The sequence below is a fragment of the Dipteris shenzhenensis genome, chromosome 16, assembly GCF_047967505.1.
Source record: "Dipteris shenzhenensis isolate YYH24624 ecotype China chromosome 16, Dip_SZ_1.0, whole genome shotgun sequence".
In the NCBI taxonomy this organism is placed as follows: domain Eukaryota; kingdom Viridiplantae; phylum Streptophyta; class Polypodiopsida; order Gleicheniales; family Dipteridaceae; genus Dipteris; species Dipteris shenzhenensis.
In genome coordinates, this window is record NC_141611.1 from 5,047,538 (window position 1) to 5,062,579 (window position 15,042).

At 44.4% G+C, this 15,042-nt stretch overlaps 1 protein-coding gene across 4 annotated transcripts in view; it reads left to right on the forward strand.

The window, feature by feature from the left end:
• The window catches only part of LOC147892445 (transglycosylase), a 141,060-nt gene that overhangs the window by 62,419 nt on the left and 63,599 nt on the right, over nt 1–15,042 (forward strand). For all 4 annotated transcript variants that reach the window (XM_087387759.1, XM_087387760.1, XM_087387757.1 and 1 more), the window contains one exon: nt 4,203–4,372. In XM_087387759.1, coding sequence (XP_087243885.1) covers nt 4,203–4,372 — 170 coding nt within the window. The remainder of the gene's footprint in view (nt 1–4,202; nt 4,373–15,042) is intronic.

The window sequence follows — 15,042 nt, forward strand, 5'->3', positions numbered from 1 at the left end:
TTCATCTCATGCTTACTTTTGTGTACATCATCTCCTCATGGTTGTTGAGTCATCTAAATGTTGGAGAGTTGGTTGAGACCCTTTATTTGACTCAACACAAACACACATAGCATAGGGGCCTAGAAAGCCGAACCCTGGTCAAATGGATTCTTGTCGTCAAGAGAGAGGCTGTGAACCTATGCTGTAGCTGCATGTATCTCCTCCGGGAACTCTTCAGGTTCAGCTTGGTCTTCAGCCAGAAGATTGGCATGATGCTTCTCTTGTTCTTGTTCCTTCTTCTTGAAGCAATGGGCTTCAATGTGTCCTTTCCTCTTGCAAAACTTGCAAATTATGCTCTTGTTGGTCTTCAATTTGCTTGTGGAAGCAAATGCATGATCACTAGGAGAGGCAAGAGCGGCTTCCTTATTGCGATGGTCCTTCTCAATGAGGAGTGCCACTGTATCATCAAACGTAGTAGTGGCAAGACAAAGGACTTCAAGAGTGTGCTCAAAGCGAGAAATTTCATGCATACTCTTCATAAGGATAGCCATCTTATCTTCATCATCAGGTACACTTTTCAAACTTGAGAGTTGTTGAACAAGAGATTGAAACCGGGCTAGATGATCGATCACTTAACTCATCACTCTCTTCCATTTTTAGATCATAAAATTTGAGCTTCAGAAAGACTTTAGAGTTGGTGATTTTATTACCAAACAAGGTGTCAAGGCGACTTGAAATCTGCTTCGCTGTCGACTTGAAATCCACATGATGGATGAGAGAGTCGGCTAAGCAAAGACCAATGAGGGCAATGGCCTTAGCATTCTGGTGCTTCCAAGTCCTTTGGTGTTGTTGGTCAAGTAACTCAACCTGGTCACCCTCAACAACATCCGCAAACTCCTTCATGCATAAGGAGCAGCTGCATTTTGGTTTGCCATGTGGGAAAACCCTCCCCCTTAAACTTCTCCACGAGCAAGGAAGTAGAAGACAATGAGGTGATGATGGCCAAGACTTGTGTGAAGGCGGGCAGCAAGCTAAGATGAAGACCCAGCAAAGAAATGGGCTGGTCACGGTCTTCAAAAGAGAACAACAATCTCCTTGTGTGCAATAGAACAGATATAAATGCCTAGAGATGCCTAGAGAGCAGCAAAGATATGCCTCGAAATTTGTTAAGCAGCTCAGCAAAACAGCTCCAAGGTACACCGAGGTGCTGCAGCAGGTGTGTGGGTGTACCAAAACACAACAGCTCCGAATGTTGTAGCAGGCCACTACAATGAAAAACGGCAGTTGTAGATGAGCTGGAAGCCAAGAATCAGTCCCGAAATGGCTCTGTTAGGGGCGGCTATGCAGCAACAGTCTCAGAACAGGTCAGAAATGCAGCAGCAGCCTCAGAATATCAAAGACCTCAAACTTCTGCCAAGAATGCACGTAGGTGGTCGGCTCTGCTGCAGCAGCAATGGAAGGGCTGTTCTTGGCAATGAAAACCTCTAAAACAGCTCCGAAACAGCTTTGTTGAACCACTCGGACAGGTGCGCCTTGCAGGAGTTTCCGACCAGCTAGCAGGGAGGCTGCCAAGAGCCTAGTTACAGCTCCAAGAGGGCTTAAATGAAGTCGGCTATGAAGACAACAAGGAATGAAGAGGCGGCTGGCTATGGAGGAGGCAAAAACAGAAGCAAATGACTGCAAGGAGGAGGCAGAATAGAGGCGAAATGAGCTAGCTGAGAGGAGGAGGCAGCATAGGCGAAATTAGGGTTACGGCTGAAAGGATGATGATGGGGCAGGACGGATTAGGGCAGGACTGACCTGGCTCTAATACCATGTTAGAAACAGGGTGGGGGAGAGAGAGAGAGAGAGAGAGAGAGAGAGAGAGAGAGAGAGAGAGAAGGTTAGGGTGTGAGGAAATGATGCCCAAATGAAGACATGAAGAAGGCTTTCATTCATTCATCAAGTATGACAAGATAAGTGAAGTACAAGCCTTATATAGGCTACTCACTCAGACACTAGCACCTATTGCAAATGGGATAAGTCCCATGATGACACGTGGCACTCACACATGACACACACACATAAACTAGTACTAGATCACCTAGTACTTCACACCAACACACTCAACATGATTAAGGTGGAGAGCCAGTGAGGGAGAATGCAAGCAATAGCAAAGTACATGTGTTTGGAAGGTAGAAGGGGAGAGACAGTTGCTTGTGGAAAGTTCCCAAATCTTGTTGGCACTCCTAGAAATAGTAAGACCTTAAATCTATAGCTAAACTAACTATAGTTGGTGTCCCCTCTAGTCCTCATCTTGTGTTGCTTCATAGACTTTGTGTGAGGTGGCATTACACACGTGCCATAGATTAAGTTCAACTGTGTTCTTGTTAAGTTGTTAAAAAATAATAAACGGAGTGGAATGGGTCCCAATGATTCATATCTCCCAGATTGTCCGAAGGGGCGATAGCAACTAATGCAAGATAGTCTTGGAAGATGCAGTGGCATCTTCCAAGACTATCTTGTGTTAGTTGCCATCGCCCGTTCGGACAATGTGGGAGATATGAATCATTATTCTATCCAATCAGTCTATGTGAGTAAATTTTGGTAAGTTTGCCAAATCTGGCATCCTTGGTCACAATAAGTACACAAATACTGAAAGGGATTAAAAGCTGTTATGTTTCACACTTCTGTTGATGTAACTTCCTATTATTTCTCATCACAAGTATTTATTTCCCTCTCAAAGAAACAGCTAAAAGAGTGATTTGAACTAAAGGGGATTCATGTAGCGACAAACAAAATAGCTTCCCAAAAAATGCTGCTCAATTTCAGTCGTGGAGAAATCTGGATGCTAGAAAAGGCAAAGGCGCCCAATGAACTGCAAGAGGGGAGGAAAAGGAGAAGAAGGGGGGAGGGGCAGATCATTGTGCACATGACAGTCGGCGAATGACATAGCAAGCTTGATGAGCATAGGGTGGGTGGATAGCCTCCATCAAAGAATAAGTCTTCAACATGAAAGAGGAGAGAAGGGGCCACCTTTGTAGCTATCACCGTTTCGATGCTTTTAGTTCCTTGGTCTTTCCATTCTTGCTGCTGACAGTGTACTCGTAGAAGAGATCCCTGTTTTCCTCACATTTGCCATCAGTGGTACAATATGGCCTTGTCAAAGAGGGAACATATATGCCCATGCTATTGGGATGTTTGTAGAGTAAGACAAGGGATGTGCCATGTGAAGAGATTGGAACACTGTTCACTATGGTTTGGATGAGACCCAATTGGGGCTCGTCGAAGTTGTTAAGAAAAGCCCGCTTGAAGAAAGGATCACCTCTTTGTAGTCGTATAAACTTGGGTGAAACTATGCCAAGATCGTCTCATTGGGTGAAGCTTCTGCACCTAGCATCTATGGAACTAGCCATAAAAAAACTTTTGTCTGGTATAGAGGTGACCTGCACCAGCTAGGTTCCTTGAAAAATACCACAAGGATTTAAGAAAATCAAAACCTCACTTACATGATAGGAACAAGCACTCAAAACAATTTATATAGGCTTGAAATTTCACAAAGAGTAAACCAAATCGTAATATGTCCTTTGGGCAAAAGCGATACAAGCTTTGCACGTCCATCAAAAGTTGAAAAGATAACAACCCATGAAAGCATAGAGATATCTAACCTTGATGTGATCAGACCGCAGTAGCTGACGTAGTGCAAGGAAATGCTCTCTATTTTCATATATTGATATTGAGAAAAGGGGGAAGGGGGGGGGGGGGGGGGGTGGCAGGGGGGCTGGAATGGAAAGGCCTATTTTGATAGAAATTAGAAAAATGCCACACCTTTGATCTTCAATATTTACCCAACCTCATAATTCCTGTTACATTTACTAATAACATAAGGACGAGTGATACTTTGTCCCATCTAGAACTATACATGTTGGAATGAAAGCGTTGAACCCATAGGATTAGATTCCTAGTTCCTGAAAAATATTCATGCTTAAGTGTATGTAAAATTGAGATAATGCTGTGATGGCGAATAAAGTGTCTATTCCTCCAAAGGCCATGGAACTCGCACACAAATAATAACTTCAGTGATGTGAAAGCTTCTGTATGCATAGACGAATGCTAAAGAAACTAATCATCTAATTATATAGTGAGATTTGAAGTTCAGAACTTCTTCAAGGGGCTTGTTGTGAGAGTTATACTTCTTGGGATCTCATGCAAGCTCTTGTTAACAGTATTCCAATATTTTGCAGGAAAAAAATGGGTCTATTGGGATGAAAAAGTGTCCCCTGAAGATATGGAGGAACTGTGGCAACACCAGGACGTTAAGAGAGAGTGGCTGAAAGCTGGGGAACAGTTTGGTAAAGTACGATTTGCCCGTGACTCTGAGCTGAGGCCGTACCTTACTCGAACGGAGCTTAGGGTACATTTTCTCCTACTTCGGATTCATTTCCTGTGCTACTGCGTCTCGTATCCTAAAGGTGAAAAACTAGGTGGAAGCTACCTAGCATATTGTAATATAATGCAGGGGTCCTTCGGTTCAATATATCATACAAAACTCTAGAACAAAATTTAAAAGCAGAGCGGTCGTTGCTAGTTGTAACATGAAGCTAAAGAAATTGTTTTACATTCATATTCTCCCAAGTTACATGGTGGATGGATTCTTTGAGTTTCTGCGCTACCAATGCATATGAACTAGTAACCTGTTGGAAGCCTGATACGTTTCACAAAGATGAAACAAGCTCCACATTTTATGCTTGTTTCACACTCTTGCAAACACATTAAAAGGATGACAACAAGTTACTGACTTTCTCTTACCTATGCAACTTCAGAACATGGGGACATTCATATCCTCAGCTGTCCACTTGTTGACTTGCTTCCTTAGAAGAGGCCTCATGGATGGTGAATGGACAATTGCCAATGTCTAATTTGCTTGTTGAATGAGTGCCTGTATACAGAGTAATGTTAAATGTGATTTGTATACAGAGATAATGGTAAATATGATTTATCATTTTTGATGAGGCATGTGGTTCTAATGTGAGGTGAGGCTTCCTTGTTCCTGCTCCTGTCACCCTCTCTTTGTATCCCAATCTGTCCACTTGGATTTGTTGCCCTTGTAATAGGTGTATTTGTGTACAGAGGTATGGGTACATGTGATTTGCCGTGTTTTACACAGGTATGGCTACTTGTGATTTGCCATGTTTTTGTGTACAATGGTATGGCTACATGTGATTTGCCATGTTTTAAGTGGTGAGGTGCTGTTCCTTGTTCCTGTTCCTGTCACCCTTCTTTTTCATCCTCAAAGTTTAAGTGTCATATCCATTCCCATTCCCGTTCCTGTTCCAGTTCTATTCCCATTATTTCCCTATGTGACTAGGTTTTCTATGGATTAACAAAGCCTTTATTTTACATCTATTAAGCATTAAAGGTCTTACCTTCCAGAACGTTGTATGTGTGCACTACTTGACAATTTACGAGGTCGGGCCTCCTAGTTTCAGTCAGAAAGCTTATAAACACAGATGGGTGAATGTTTTCAAGGTTGTTTGTTCTCTATACATACTGTTGGACCTGAGATTGCCATGTAACGCAATCAATGCATGGCTACAGGAACCACATACTCTGATGAAAACTAAGATCATGATTTTGGACACTGCTATGTTATACATTCTTAAGACTGGAGATCGCCATTTTACACTCTGTACCTTTAGTAACGAGACTGTGCGTAAACTTCTGGCCTTGGAAACAACAAACTGGATATCTATTGTATTGTTGCACAGATTGGTGAGACAGCCAAGTGTCCTGGCTGTACGTATCCATATCATATGGCTCTCCTGCATACATATTTAGCCCAGGTTCTGTTGGAGAAGAAATGGGCTTGTAATCGTGAAGATCAAACTTATGCAAGAGCTTCTGCATCTCCTTGGACCGAAGCAACATCATGCCTTGACTGTACTCTAGCCCAAGCAGTAGTGCAACAGACCCAGATCCGACATCTCAAATGCCTGCTATAAGTCAGCTTTGAATGAAGTTGAACGTGGTCTACTTTTTTATCAGCCTTCTGCTTTAGTGCTAGCTTTTGTCAACGGCTGAGTCTGCCCTTCACGTCGGGAGTGCTGATAGAAACTCAGTACAAAGACCTTTTTATAAAAGTATGTGTGAGTGTGTGGATTTGTATGTGTGAGAGCATATGTTTCTACTATGGTCTACACTTGCTGTTTGCAGCTGATGACACTGGTGGGGATGTCAGAGTAGCTAGTCCTTGCTATGCATGATGGAGTTATGGTTTTCAACCTTAGGAGTGACTATCATGAGATTGAGACTGCACTATGTGTTGTAATTCTAGAGGATGAGTTTGGGCACGTTCTTGCATTCATTCTAGATATATGTTTGCAGCTGATGACATTGGTGGGGATGTCAAAGTAGCTAGTCCTTGCTATGCGTGATGGAGTTTATGGTTTTCAACCTTAGGAGTGACTATCATGAGATTGAGACTGCACTATGTGTTCTAATTTTAGAGGATGAGTTTGGGCATGTTCTTGCATTCATTCTAGATATATGTTTGCAAGCTGAGATGGCATCCTGGTTATTCCCAGTCAGCAGCAGGACATCCACATACAGAATGAGCACAAGTAGAATACAACTATTTTCCTTGACATAGAGGCTGATTGCCATCATCCTGCTCCTGGATTTCTGGCTGACCATATATCCTCTCATACCCAGCTCTAGAAGCTTGTTTGAGACCATAAAGTGTTATTCTCAGCTTACAAACTTTGGTTTCCTGACTAGATGCAATAAACCAATGGGCTGATTCACACAAATTCTGCCTGAAAATCCCCATTTAAGAAGGCTGTATTATATCCAACTGATGCACATTCCAACCCTGATTGGGAGACAATGCAACTACAGATCTGATAGTGAATAGCGTGGCCCTTGTGGGCGTCCCCACAGTTCTCTTTTACCAATGCAAAGCAAAAGTAAAACCAATAAAACATATTTTAGCTAACCAAAGCCGACTATCTTTGACCATAGTCAGTCTAATAAAGACTCAGCTTTATCTCTTGGGACAAATACCAATTGGTGACATTGCCGGTCTCTCTTTTGGGCGCAATTACGATTCCACCGACCCAATCAGAGTAGTCCGTTGGGTAGATCAACCCTGCTTGCTCCATTTTTTGAATATCAGCTTGGATTGCCTTACTGTAGCGGAAACCAAGAGCAGAATGGACAACTAGGAGGAGTTCACAGCCGCATTGGAGTCATGGACCTTCCGAGCAATGAGCAATGTCACATACCTCACCTTGCTTGACGTGCACCTGGTCAGAGGAAGATCTCCCAATGAATGAAGATGTTCTTGAACTAAGTAGGAGGTGGAAGGATTACCGTGCTGAGGAATGTGCAAGCAGGCTCAAAAGGCAAAAAGAAAGTGACTACTAGTGCTGTTTATGCACCTCAACCATTTCAAGAGAACACACCGGTATCTTTTCCACAGTCTTGGTTGCGGGAGGGGGACTTTCCCCTCATAGATACTCCTGTACATGAAGGATTGAGAGTAGGGTAGACAAGTAACCCTACATCCACAAGCATGCCTCAGGTTGATAATGCACGGTACAGCAGACCATTTAGTCGATATAAGGGCTGCAACAGAGGGAGCCAAGAATAGGAAAGGGGTTGTCTACTGTTGTTTTGTAGACTTCAATAAAGCCTTTGATGCAATTCCACGTAAAAAACTATGGGAGAGATTAGAAAAGCTCCAAGTCCCTCAAGAACTCAAGGAGGCCACATATTGACTATATGAGAGGGTCTTGTTCGAGTTAGCACAACCCAAGAAAAAGGTTATCATAAGTATTTACAGGTGTCAAGCAAGGCTGTCCCCTCTTACTGACTCTTTTTGTTCTTTCATTGATGAACTGGAGGATTGGATGAGAATACATAGCAGAGAAGAAGTTAGGGTTGCAGGATATGCCCCAATATTGCTCAATTCCATGGATGATGTAGTCTTCTTCGCAAACGACAAGAGGGGAAAGCAAACACACTTGAATGCAATGGGCAAATTCTACAAACACTTAAGCATGCAGATCAACATAGCCACTACATACACTACACATTCGAAATATCTTATGAGTGACTATCGTGAGATTGAAATTGCAGTGTGTTGTGTTTTTAGAGGATGAGTTTGGGAATGCTCTTGGATTCATTTGGGTATATATAGGGCAAGCAATCGAAGCTCAAAAATGAAAGAGAGAAGACAAAAAACGATCTGCTGTAATGAATTGCTGCAAAACTGAGTGGAGGCTCAAGAGAGAGCCAATATAACAAAACCCTAGGGCAAAGTGTCCTAACTGAACTAAGTGTACTAAGTGGTAACATGTACTAACTGTACCAACTAACCTAACTGATTGTAACGAGGCCTACAAGGCACATACCAAGGAATGAGTGCCACCTATGGATAGCTCATAGAATGGCCTATAGGCCCCATCCATGGTATGGGATGAAGTATCCTGGACACGTCTCAGATTACCTGAATATCTAGTGTCATGGTTGCACATGTTTATCCTGTAGGGATATATCAACCTATGACTGTACAGAGTACAACAGATCAAGTCACAAAAGGTACTAAGTTTAAAGGTTGCCGAAAAGCTTCAAACTTAGGTCGAGGAAGAGCCTTAGTAAAAAGATCGACCAAGTTGTCTTCAGTGGAAACATAAGACAACTGAATATCACCTGTTGATAATCTCTCTCTAACATAGTGATAGTCAACCTCAATATGCTTTGTGTAGGCATGAAAAACTGGATTCCGTGCAAACAGCCAAAGCACTCTGACTATCAGTGAAGATGACGGCAGGAGCAGTCTGACACGCATGAAGATCTGCAAGTAACTTCCGGAGCCAAACACACTCCACTGTAGTTGTAAAAGCTGCTCTGCACTCAACCTCACAGCTAGAAGTAGCAATTGTAGTATGCTTCTTGCTGAAACCAAGCATGAAATAGTTGCCACTATGTGACACACGGGTGTTCAAACAGCCAGCCCAATCACTATCAGTGAATCCATGCGTAACAAGTGAAGAATCAGCCTCTCATAAAGAAGGCCTAAATGTTGATGCCTTTGAGATACCCTAAGACATGCTTGACGGCCTGCCAATGGTGCGTAGAGGGGTTGTGCATATATCTGCTCAACTGTGAGACATCATACTGAAGATCGGGTCTAGTATGTTATAAATAAATCAAACAACCAACTGCCTGCTGGATAGAGAGTGACATCACATGCACCGCTGCCATCGTTAGAAGAGAATTGAAAACCAGGCTCTAATGGTGGGGATACTGGCTTGCAATCCTCAAACTGAAAAAGCTGTCCAATATACTTGGGTTGTGACATCAAAATGCCCCCCTCAATGCTAGCAAATTGAATTTCCAAATAGTAATGCAAAAGACTAAGAATAAGACATAGCAAATGTCTTTTTTAAGTCAAGCTCAAGCTTAAAAGCTGCAATTTGCTTAGCATGTGTCCCTGTCACAAGCATGTCATCCACATAGAGTACTAAAATTAGCAAATCTGTCCCACTCTTGCGGATGTAAAGAGTAGCCTTAGTAAAGCTGTTCTGAAAGCCAAGTGTAAGCAAAAGAGCATGTATCTTGGAATACCAAGCCTGGGCTGCCTGCTTCAAACCTTAGAGGGTTTTCTTTAAGCGACATTACTTACTTTCAGAACCTTAAACCTCAAAGCCAGGAGGTTGGGAAACATAGATCTCTTCTTTGGCTTGCAATCCTCAAACTGAAAAAGCTGTCCAATATACTTGGGTTGTGACATCAAAATGCCCCCCTCAATGCTAGCAAATTGAATTTCCAAATAGTAATGCAAAAGACTAAGAATAAGACATAGCAAATGTCTTTTTGAAGTCAAGCTCAAGCTTAAAAGCTGCAATTTGCTTAGCATGTGTCCCTGTCACAAGCATGTCATCCACATAGAGTACTAAAATCAGCAAATCTGTCCCACTGTTGCGGATGTAAAGAGTAGCCTTAGTAGGGCTGTTTTGAAAGCCAAGTGTAAGCAAAAGAGCATGTATCTTGGAATACCAAGCCCGGGCTGCTTGCTTCAAACCTTAGAGGGTTTTCTTTAAGCGACATAACTTACTTTCGAAACCTTCAACCTCAAAGCCAGGAGGTTGTACATAGACCTCTTCTTGCAAATGCCCACGAAGAAAAGATGTCTTAATATCAAGCTGATGTACCTCCCAATGAAAATGGGCAGTAAAGACAATAACAATGCGAAGAGTGGTGATCCTGCAAGTGGCGGCAAAGGTCTCTTCAAAGTCAATCCTTGTTGCTGAGCATAGCCCTTAGCAACAAGACAGGCTTTGTAATGGTCCACGAAACCATCAGCTTTCCGTTTAATCTTATAAAATGACTTAGTTCCAATGGCATTCTTGCGTGGACGCAAATCACATAACTCCCAAGTGTTATTCTGATAGATAGAATCCAATTCAGCTTGCATAGCCTTCAACCAACATTCATTCTGAAAGGCATCCTTTTGGCATAATGGCTCTTGATTGCATGCTGTAGCAACCAATGCACGAGCAACCAAATTAGCATGCTCTTTGCGGACAGCTGCTCTAGTACGGGCTGGCAGAAAAGTATCATGTTTTGCTGTCTTTTAATGTGTCAAGGAGCCAACGGGGGACCTTTTTGGGCTCTGAAAGGCATCCTTTTGGCATAATGGCTCTTGATTGCATGCTGTAGCAACCAATGCACGAGCAACCAAATTAGCATGCTCTTTGCGGACAGCTGCTCTAGTACGGGCTGGCAGAAAAGTATCATGTTTTGCTGTCTTTTAATGTGTCAAGGAGCCAACGGGGGACCTTTTTGGGCTCCTGTATTTCAGCTCTCTCTTGGTCAACAGCCCTGTACACAATCTCCTGATCAAGCTGAGGCATATCAGGCTGTAAATGGCTGAATATCATGCTGCACATGTGGCTGCAAATGACCAACAGATGTAGGAGGAGCAAGCTCAAATGTGACATCATCATGAGCATCTGATGGAAACAAAGGCATCAAGTTGTCAAAGAGATTTGGGGCATCAACAGTGGGTTGTTTTTGCAATGGGAAAGAGGAGGATTCATAAAAAACATCTCTGTTGATAAAACACTTCGTGCGGGGCTTGTAGAGCTTATAGCGCTTACTCTCAGAGCTATACCCAATAAAAATGCATTTGACAGATTTATCATCCAACTTTGTGCGTGTCTGAGAAAGCACATGTGCATATGCCAAGCATCCAAAGTCTTATGACATGGGCTTATAACCTGTCCAAGCCTTATAAGGTGTGATGGCCTGCAATGCCTTGGTGGGACATCTGTTTAAAGTGTAATTTGCACGGGACATCCGTTTAAAGTGTAATTTGCACACATAACGACATCCAACCATAACTTGTTAGGCAAGTGCTTGCCTGTCATGTGCACGGATTGGTATCTGACGTGTACTAGGTACACAGAACTAGCTCAGGTTAGCCTGGGGAGGCTTAGAGCTAGGCAGGCTTGATTCTCGGGTTGAGTGGCAAGGGTACGAACTATTTATAGGTCTTCGCTATTTTTGGCGCCGGGGCCCGAGTCTATAAAAGAGGCCCAGGGGGTTCAGTTCTCAGTGTGCAGTTGGGAGCAAGTCGCGTTCCCAGGTGCTAGGTCTGATCCTGGATTGTGTCACGGACGCGCGCCTGCATCTTAGCGTAGCCCAAGGCCCAGTGGCAGATCCAGGGCTTCACAGCGTCACCTGGTGGTATGGGACACCAGGCTGGTTTGGATCTGATTGGGAGTTCGTGCCAGTAGCTCAGCTCGTGGCTCGGAGGGGACATCTACTGATTCGGGATCACATCCCGTAGATGTCACGGTTGGGTGGTGAGCAGCCTGCTCAGTTCTGATGTTGTGTGTGGTTGTTTTGCAGATCAGGGGTTTCAGGAGTGCTGGGTCGTGTCGGTATCAGAGCCAACTCCTGAGGTAGGAACTTCTGATGCGAGAATTTTGACGGATTTCTCTTCCAGGTATGCCCTAAATTTTGAAATTTCCTGCTGCGTTTTTGCTGGCTACCTGGGATAGAAGGGGTGAAGAGATATCTGGAAAAGAAAGAAGAATAGGAGAGAGAGAGAATCGAAATTTCTGAAGGCCTCTGAGAGAAGTTTAGAGGGTGGAGAAATAGAGCAGAAAAGTAGGAGAGATGTGCAGGAAAAAGACAGCAAGGGAGGCGGGGATGCAGCGCTTAGGAAGGTACGGAGTGGACGGGGCAAGTAGAGGCTTGACAGCCTGCGCAACAGGCTGTCAACAGCCTGCGCAATAGGCTGAGTACAGCCTGCGCAACAGGCTGCGAACAGCCTGCGCATAGGGCTGCGTGCAGCCTGCGCATAGGGCTGCGTGCAGCCTGCGCAGGGGGGGTTGCTTTTTCCGAAAAAGCACCCCTCCAAAGCTGGAGGGGCTTGGCCTTTTTTGGAAGCTCAGCTTCCAAATAAGGCTGCCCTGCACCCTATATAGGTGGGGGCAGGGTACTAGCCTACCCACAAGCAGCCTAGATCTTCGAGCCTCTACCTCGATTTCTGTGCTAGCCAGCCAGCCTCATCCGTACACTGCCTGCATCAGCATCGCCCTGCTTCGTGCAGACCCCTGCATCCGATCCCTGCTTGCGTCAGCCTGCGCAGCCTTCGAAGGCCCTGCAGCAGCCGTACAGCCTGTACGGACTGTTTTCGCCAGCCCCTGTACCTGTTGCTGCATCAACTCGCGACTGCGCTAGTACCTGCAGAACTGTATGGACGTCGTACAGTTACGTCAGCACTGTATGGCCTCCGTCAGCCTTTGTACGGTCTGCGTCAGCAGCCGTACAGCCACGTCAGCGACCGTATGGCCTGCGTCAGCAGACCGTACAGCTACTACAGCAGCACGCGCATACGGGTTGCGGGTTCGTGGAGGCCTCGGGACTCGCGGGCTTTCGATTCGCCAGATTTCAGCATCTCCTTCCGTCAACTTCATTCGGGACGGTTTTCTTCTGCTCCATCCTCCTCTGTGCTTCGTTTCAGTCGGTTATTTCTCTCCGTTTGTAATCAAATCAGATTTCAGCCATGTCTGATGCTCAAAATCCCGAGTTCACCATGGGAGAGCAGGACTTGGATTACACCCCAGTGGGAGAGGACGATCAGGGTCTCTATGACGACCTGATAACTAAGAAAGCGTTCAGTGAATTTACGACTGCTCTTGATGGCAAATTCGAGCAGGTCAATCCTAATCAATCGGGGTTGACACAGCAACTCCAGGGGATACAAGCAACTCTCACTCTTCTGGCTAGCACTGTACAGGCACTCACGCATGTGGATGCCATGGCTTCAGTGCTAGGCCCGAATATAACTCCAGATCCTTTTCCGGGTGACCTTTTGTTAAGAACAAAGGAGGTAGTTGACACTTGGTTGCACAAGTGGCACTTCCAATTCCACCCCTATCCAGATGAGAAAAAGATTCAGCTTGCAGCAGGGTTTATGTTAGGTAAAGCCTTGCTATGGTGGAAAGAACTCCAGCCTAAGCCTGATACTTGGAAAGATTTTGAGGGCATCTTCAGGAAGGAGTTCCTGAAGAAGGAAGATGACTATGATATCGTCGGCAAGCTCAAGGCCCTCGATATGTCAAAATTGAATTTGACCTTTGAAGTTTATCTTCAAAGATTTAGGGATCTGCAAACCAGGGCCACTAAAATGGATCCAGTAACCTTATTAGGTTTCTTTGTGGATGGTTTGCCAGACTCCTATAAGTTGCAGATCAAGAACAACAAGTGCACAACATTGCAGGAGGCCATGACATATGCGCGCATATATGATGATACCATGGCCGGTACCAAGGCAACCACAGTTACCGATACGAGTGGAAAGAACAAACGTAAGTTCTTTCAGCATACGACTGGTATTGGGGAGATGAAGTCTACGGACAACGCCTCCAGGAAAAGCTTAACTCCAGCAAAGAATGGTAAGGCCCGTTTCCTTCGCACTCTCAGGCTCAAGAAAGAAGGCCGATGTTTTTATTGCGAGGAGCGGGGCCACACAAAGAATGAGTATCCTAAGCGGAAGAACCAAAAGTTGGTGCTAGGACCGAAACTCCAGGCGGGTCTACGTACCGCAGCCAAGGGAGCAAACCAAGTGACGATGACAGGTATTTCAGTAAATGTCATTACCTGCCCCCTTTCTTGTAATTGTACTTTCAATAGTTCCTTGTTTGGTTCCCATGATCTTTTCCGAGTTGATGGAGAAGTTAGGGACCAACAGGTTCACATTCTCTTTGATCCGGGCAGCTCTCACAATTTTGTTAATTACAAATTTGTGCAGAAGATGGGGCTGTCCACAGTACCTAGCGACCACACCTATGAGGTGCAGCTTCCAGCTGGGAAGCAGTTTTGGGATCGCAAGGTTGAAGCGCTTCCTATCCGGATTCAGGCCTACACGGGAGCTCTCACATGTTATGCTATGCATCTAGAGCATGTAGACTTGTTGATCGGGATAGAGTGGTTTAAAACCCACAATATTCAGATCGGATGGACGGAGCATATGCTTTCTTTTGTAGATAAGGACACCCAATTTTGTATTCAGTGTGATAAAATTCCCCCTTCTCAGGGGCCTATTGTATCTGCGATGCAGCTTCGGAATATATTAAACAATTCTCATTATGATGTCTATTAGTGTGTTTTGATTCCACTTTCTTCATTTGTTGTTTCGGTAATTAACAAGAATGAATTAAGTGTGTTTGAACACCGGGAATTGAGAATGTTGTTAGATAATTTTAAGGACGTATTCCCAGCTCAACTGCCGGAAGGTTTACCTCAAGAACGGGCAGTAGATCATCGCATAGACTTAGTCCCAGGGGCTCAACCTATCAGTGCACCACCTTATAGGATGAGCCAGGTAGAGGAGGATGAGTTAGCTATCCAGCTTCATGATTACCTGAATATGGGCTATATCCGCCCAAGGAAATCGCCTTGGGGTGCACCTGTCCTCTTAAGAAAGAAGAAAGATTCTTCATGGAGAATGTGTATAGATTATAAACGATTAAATAAAGTCACAATTAAGAACCGCTATCCTTTACC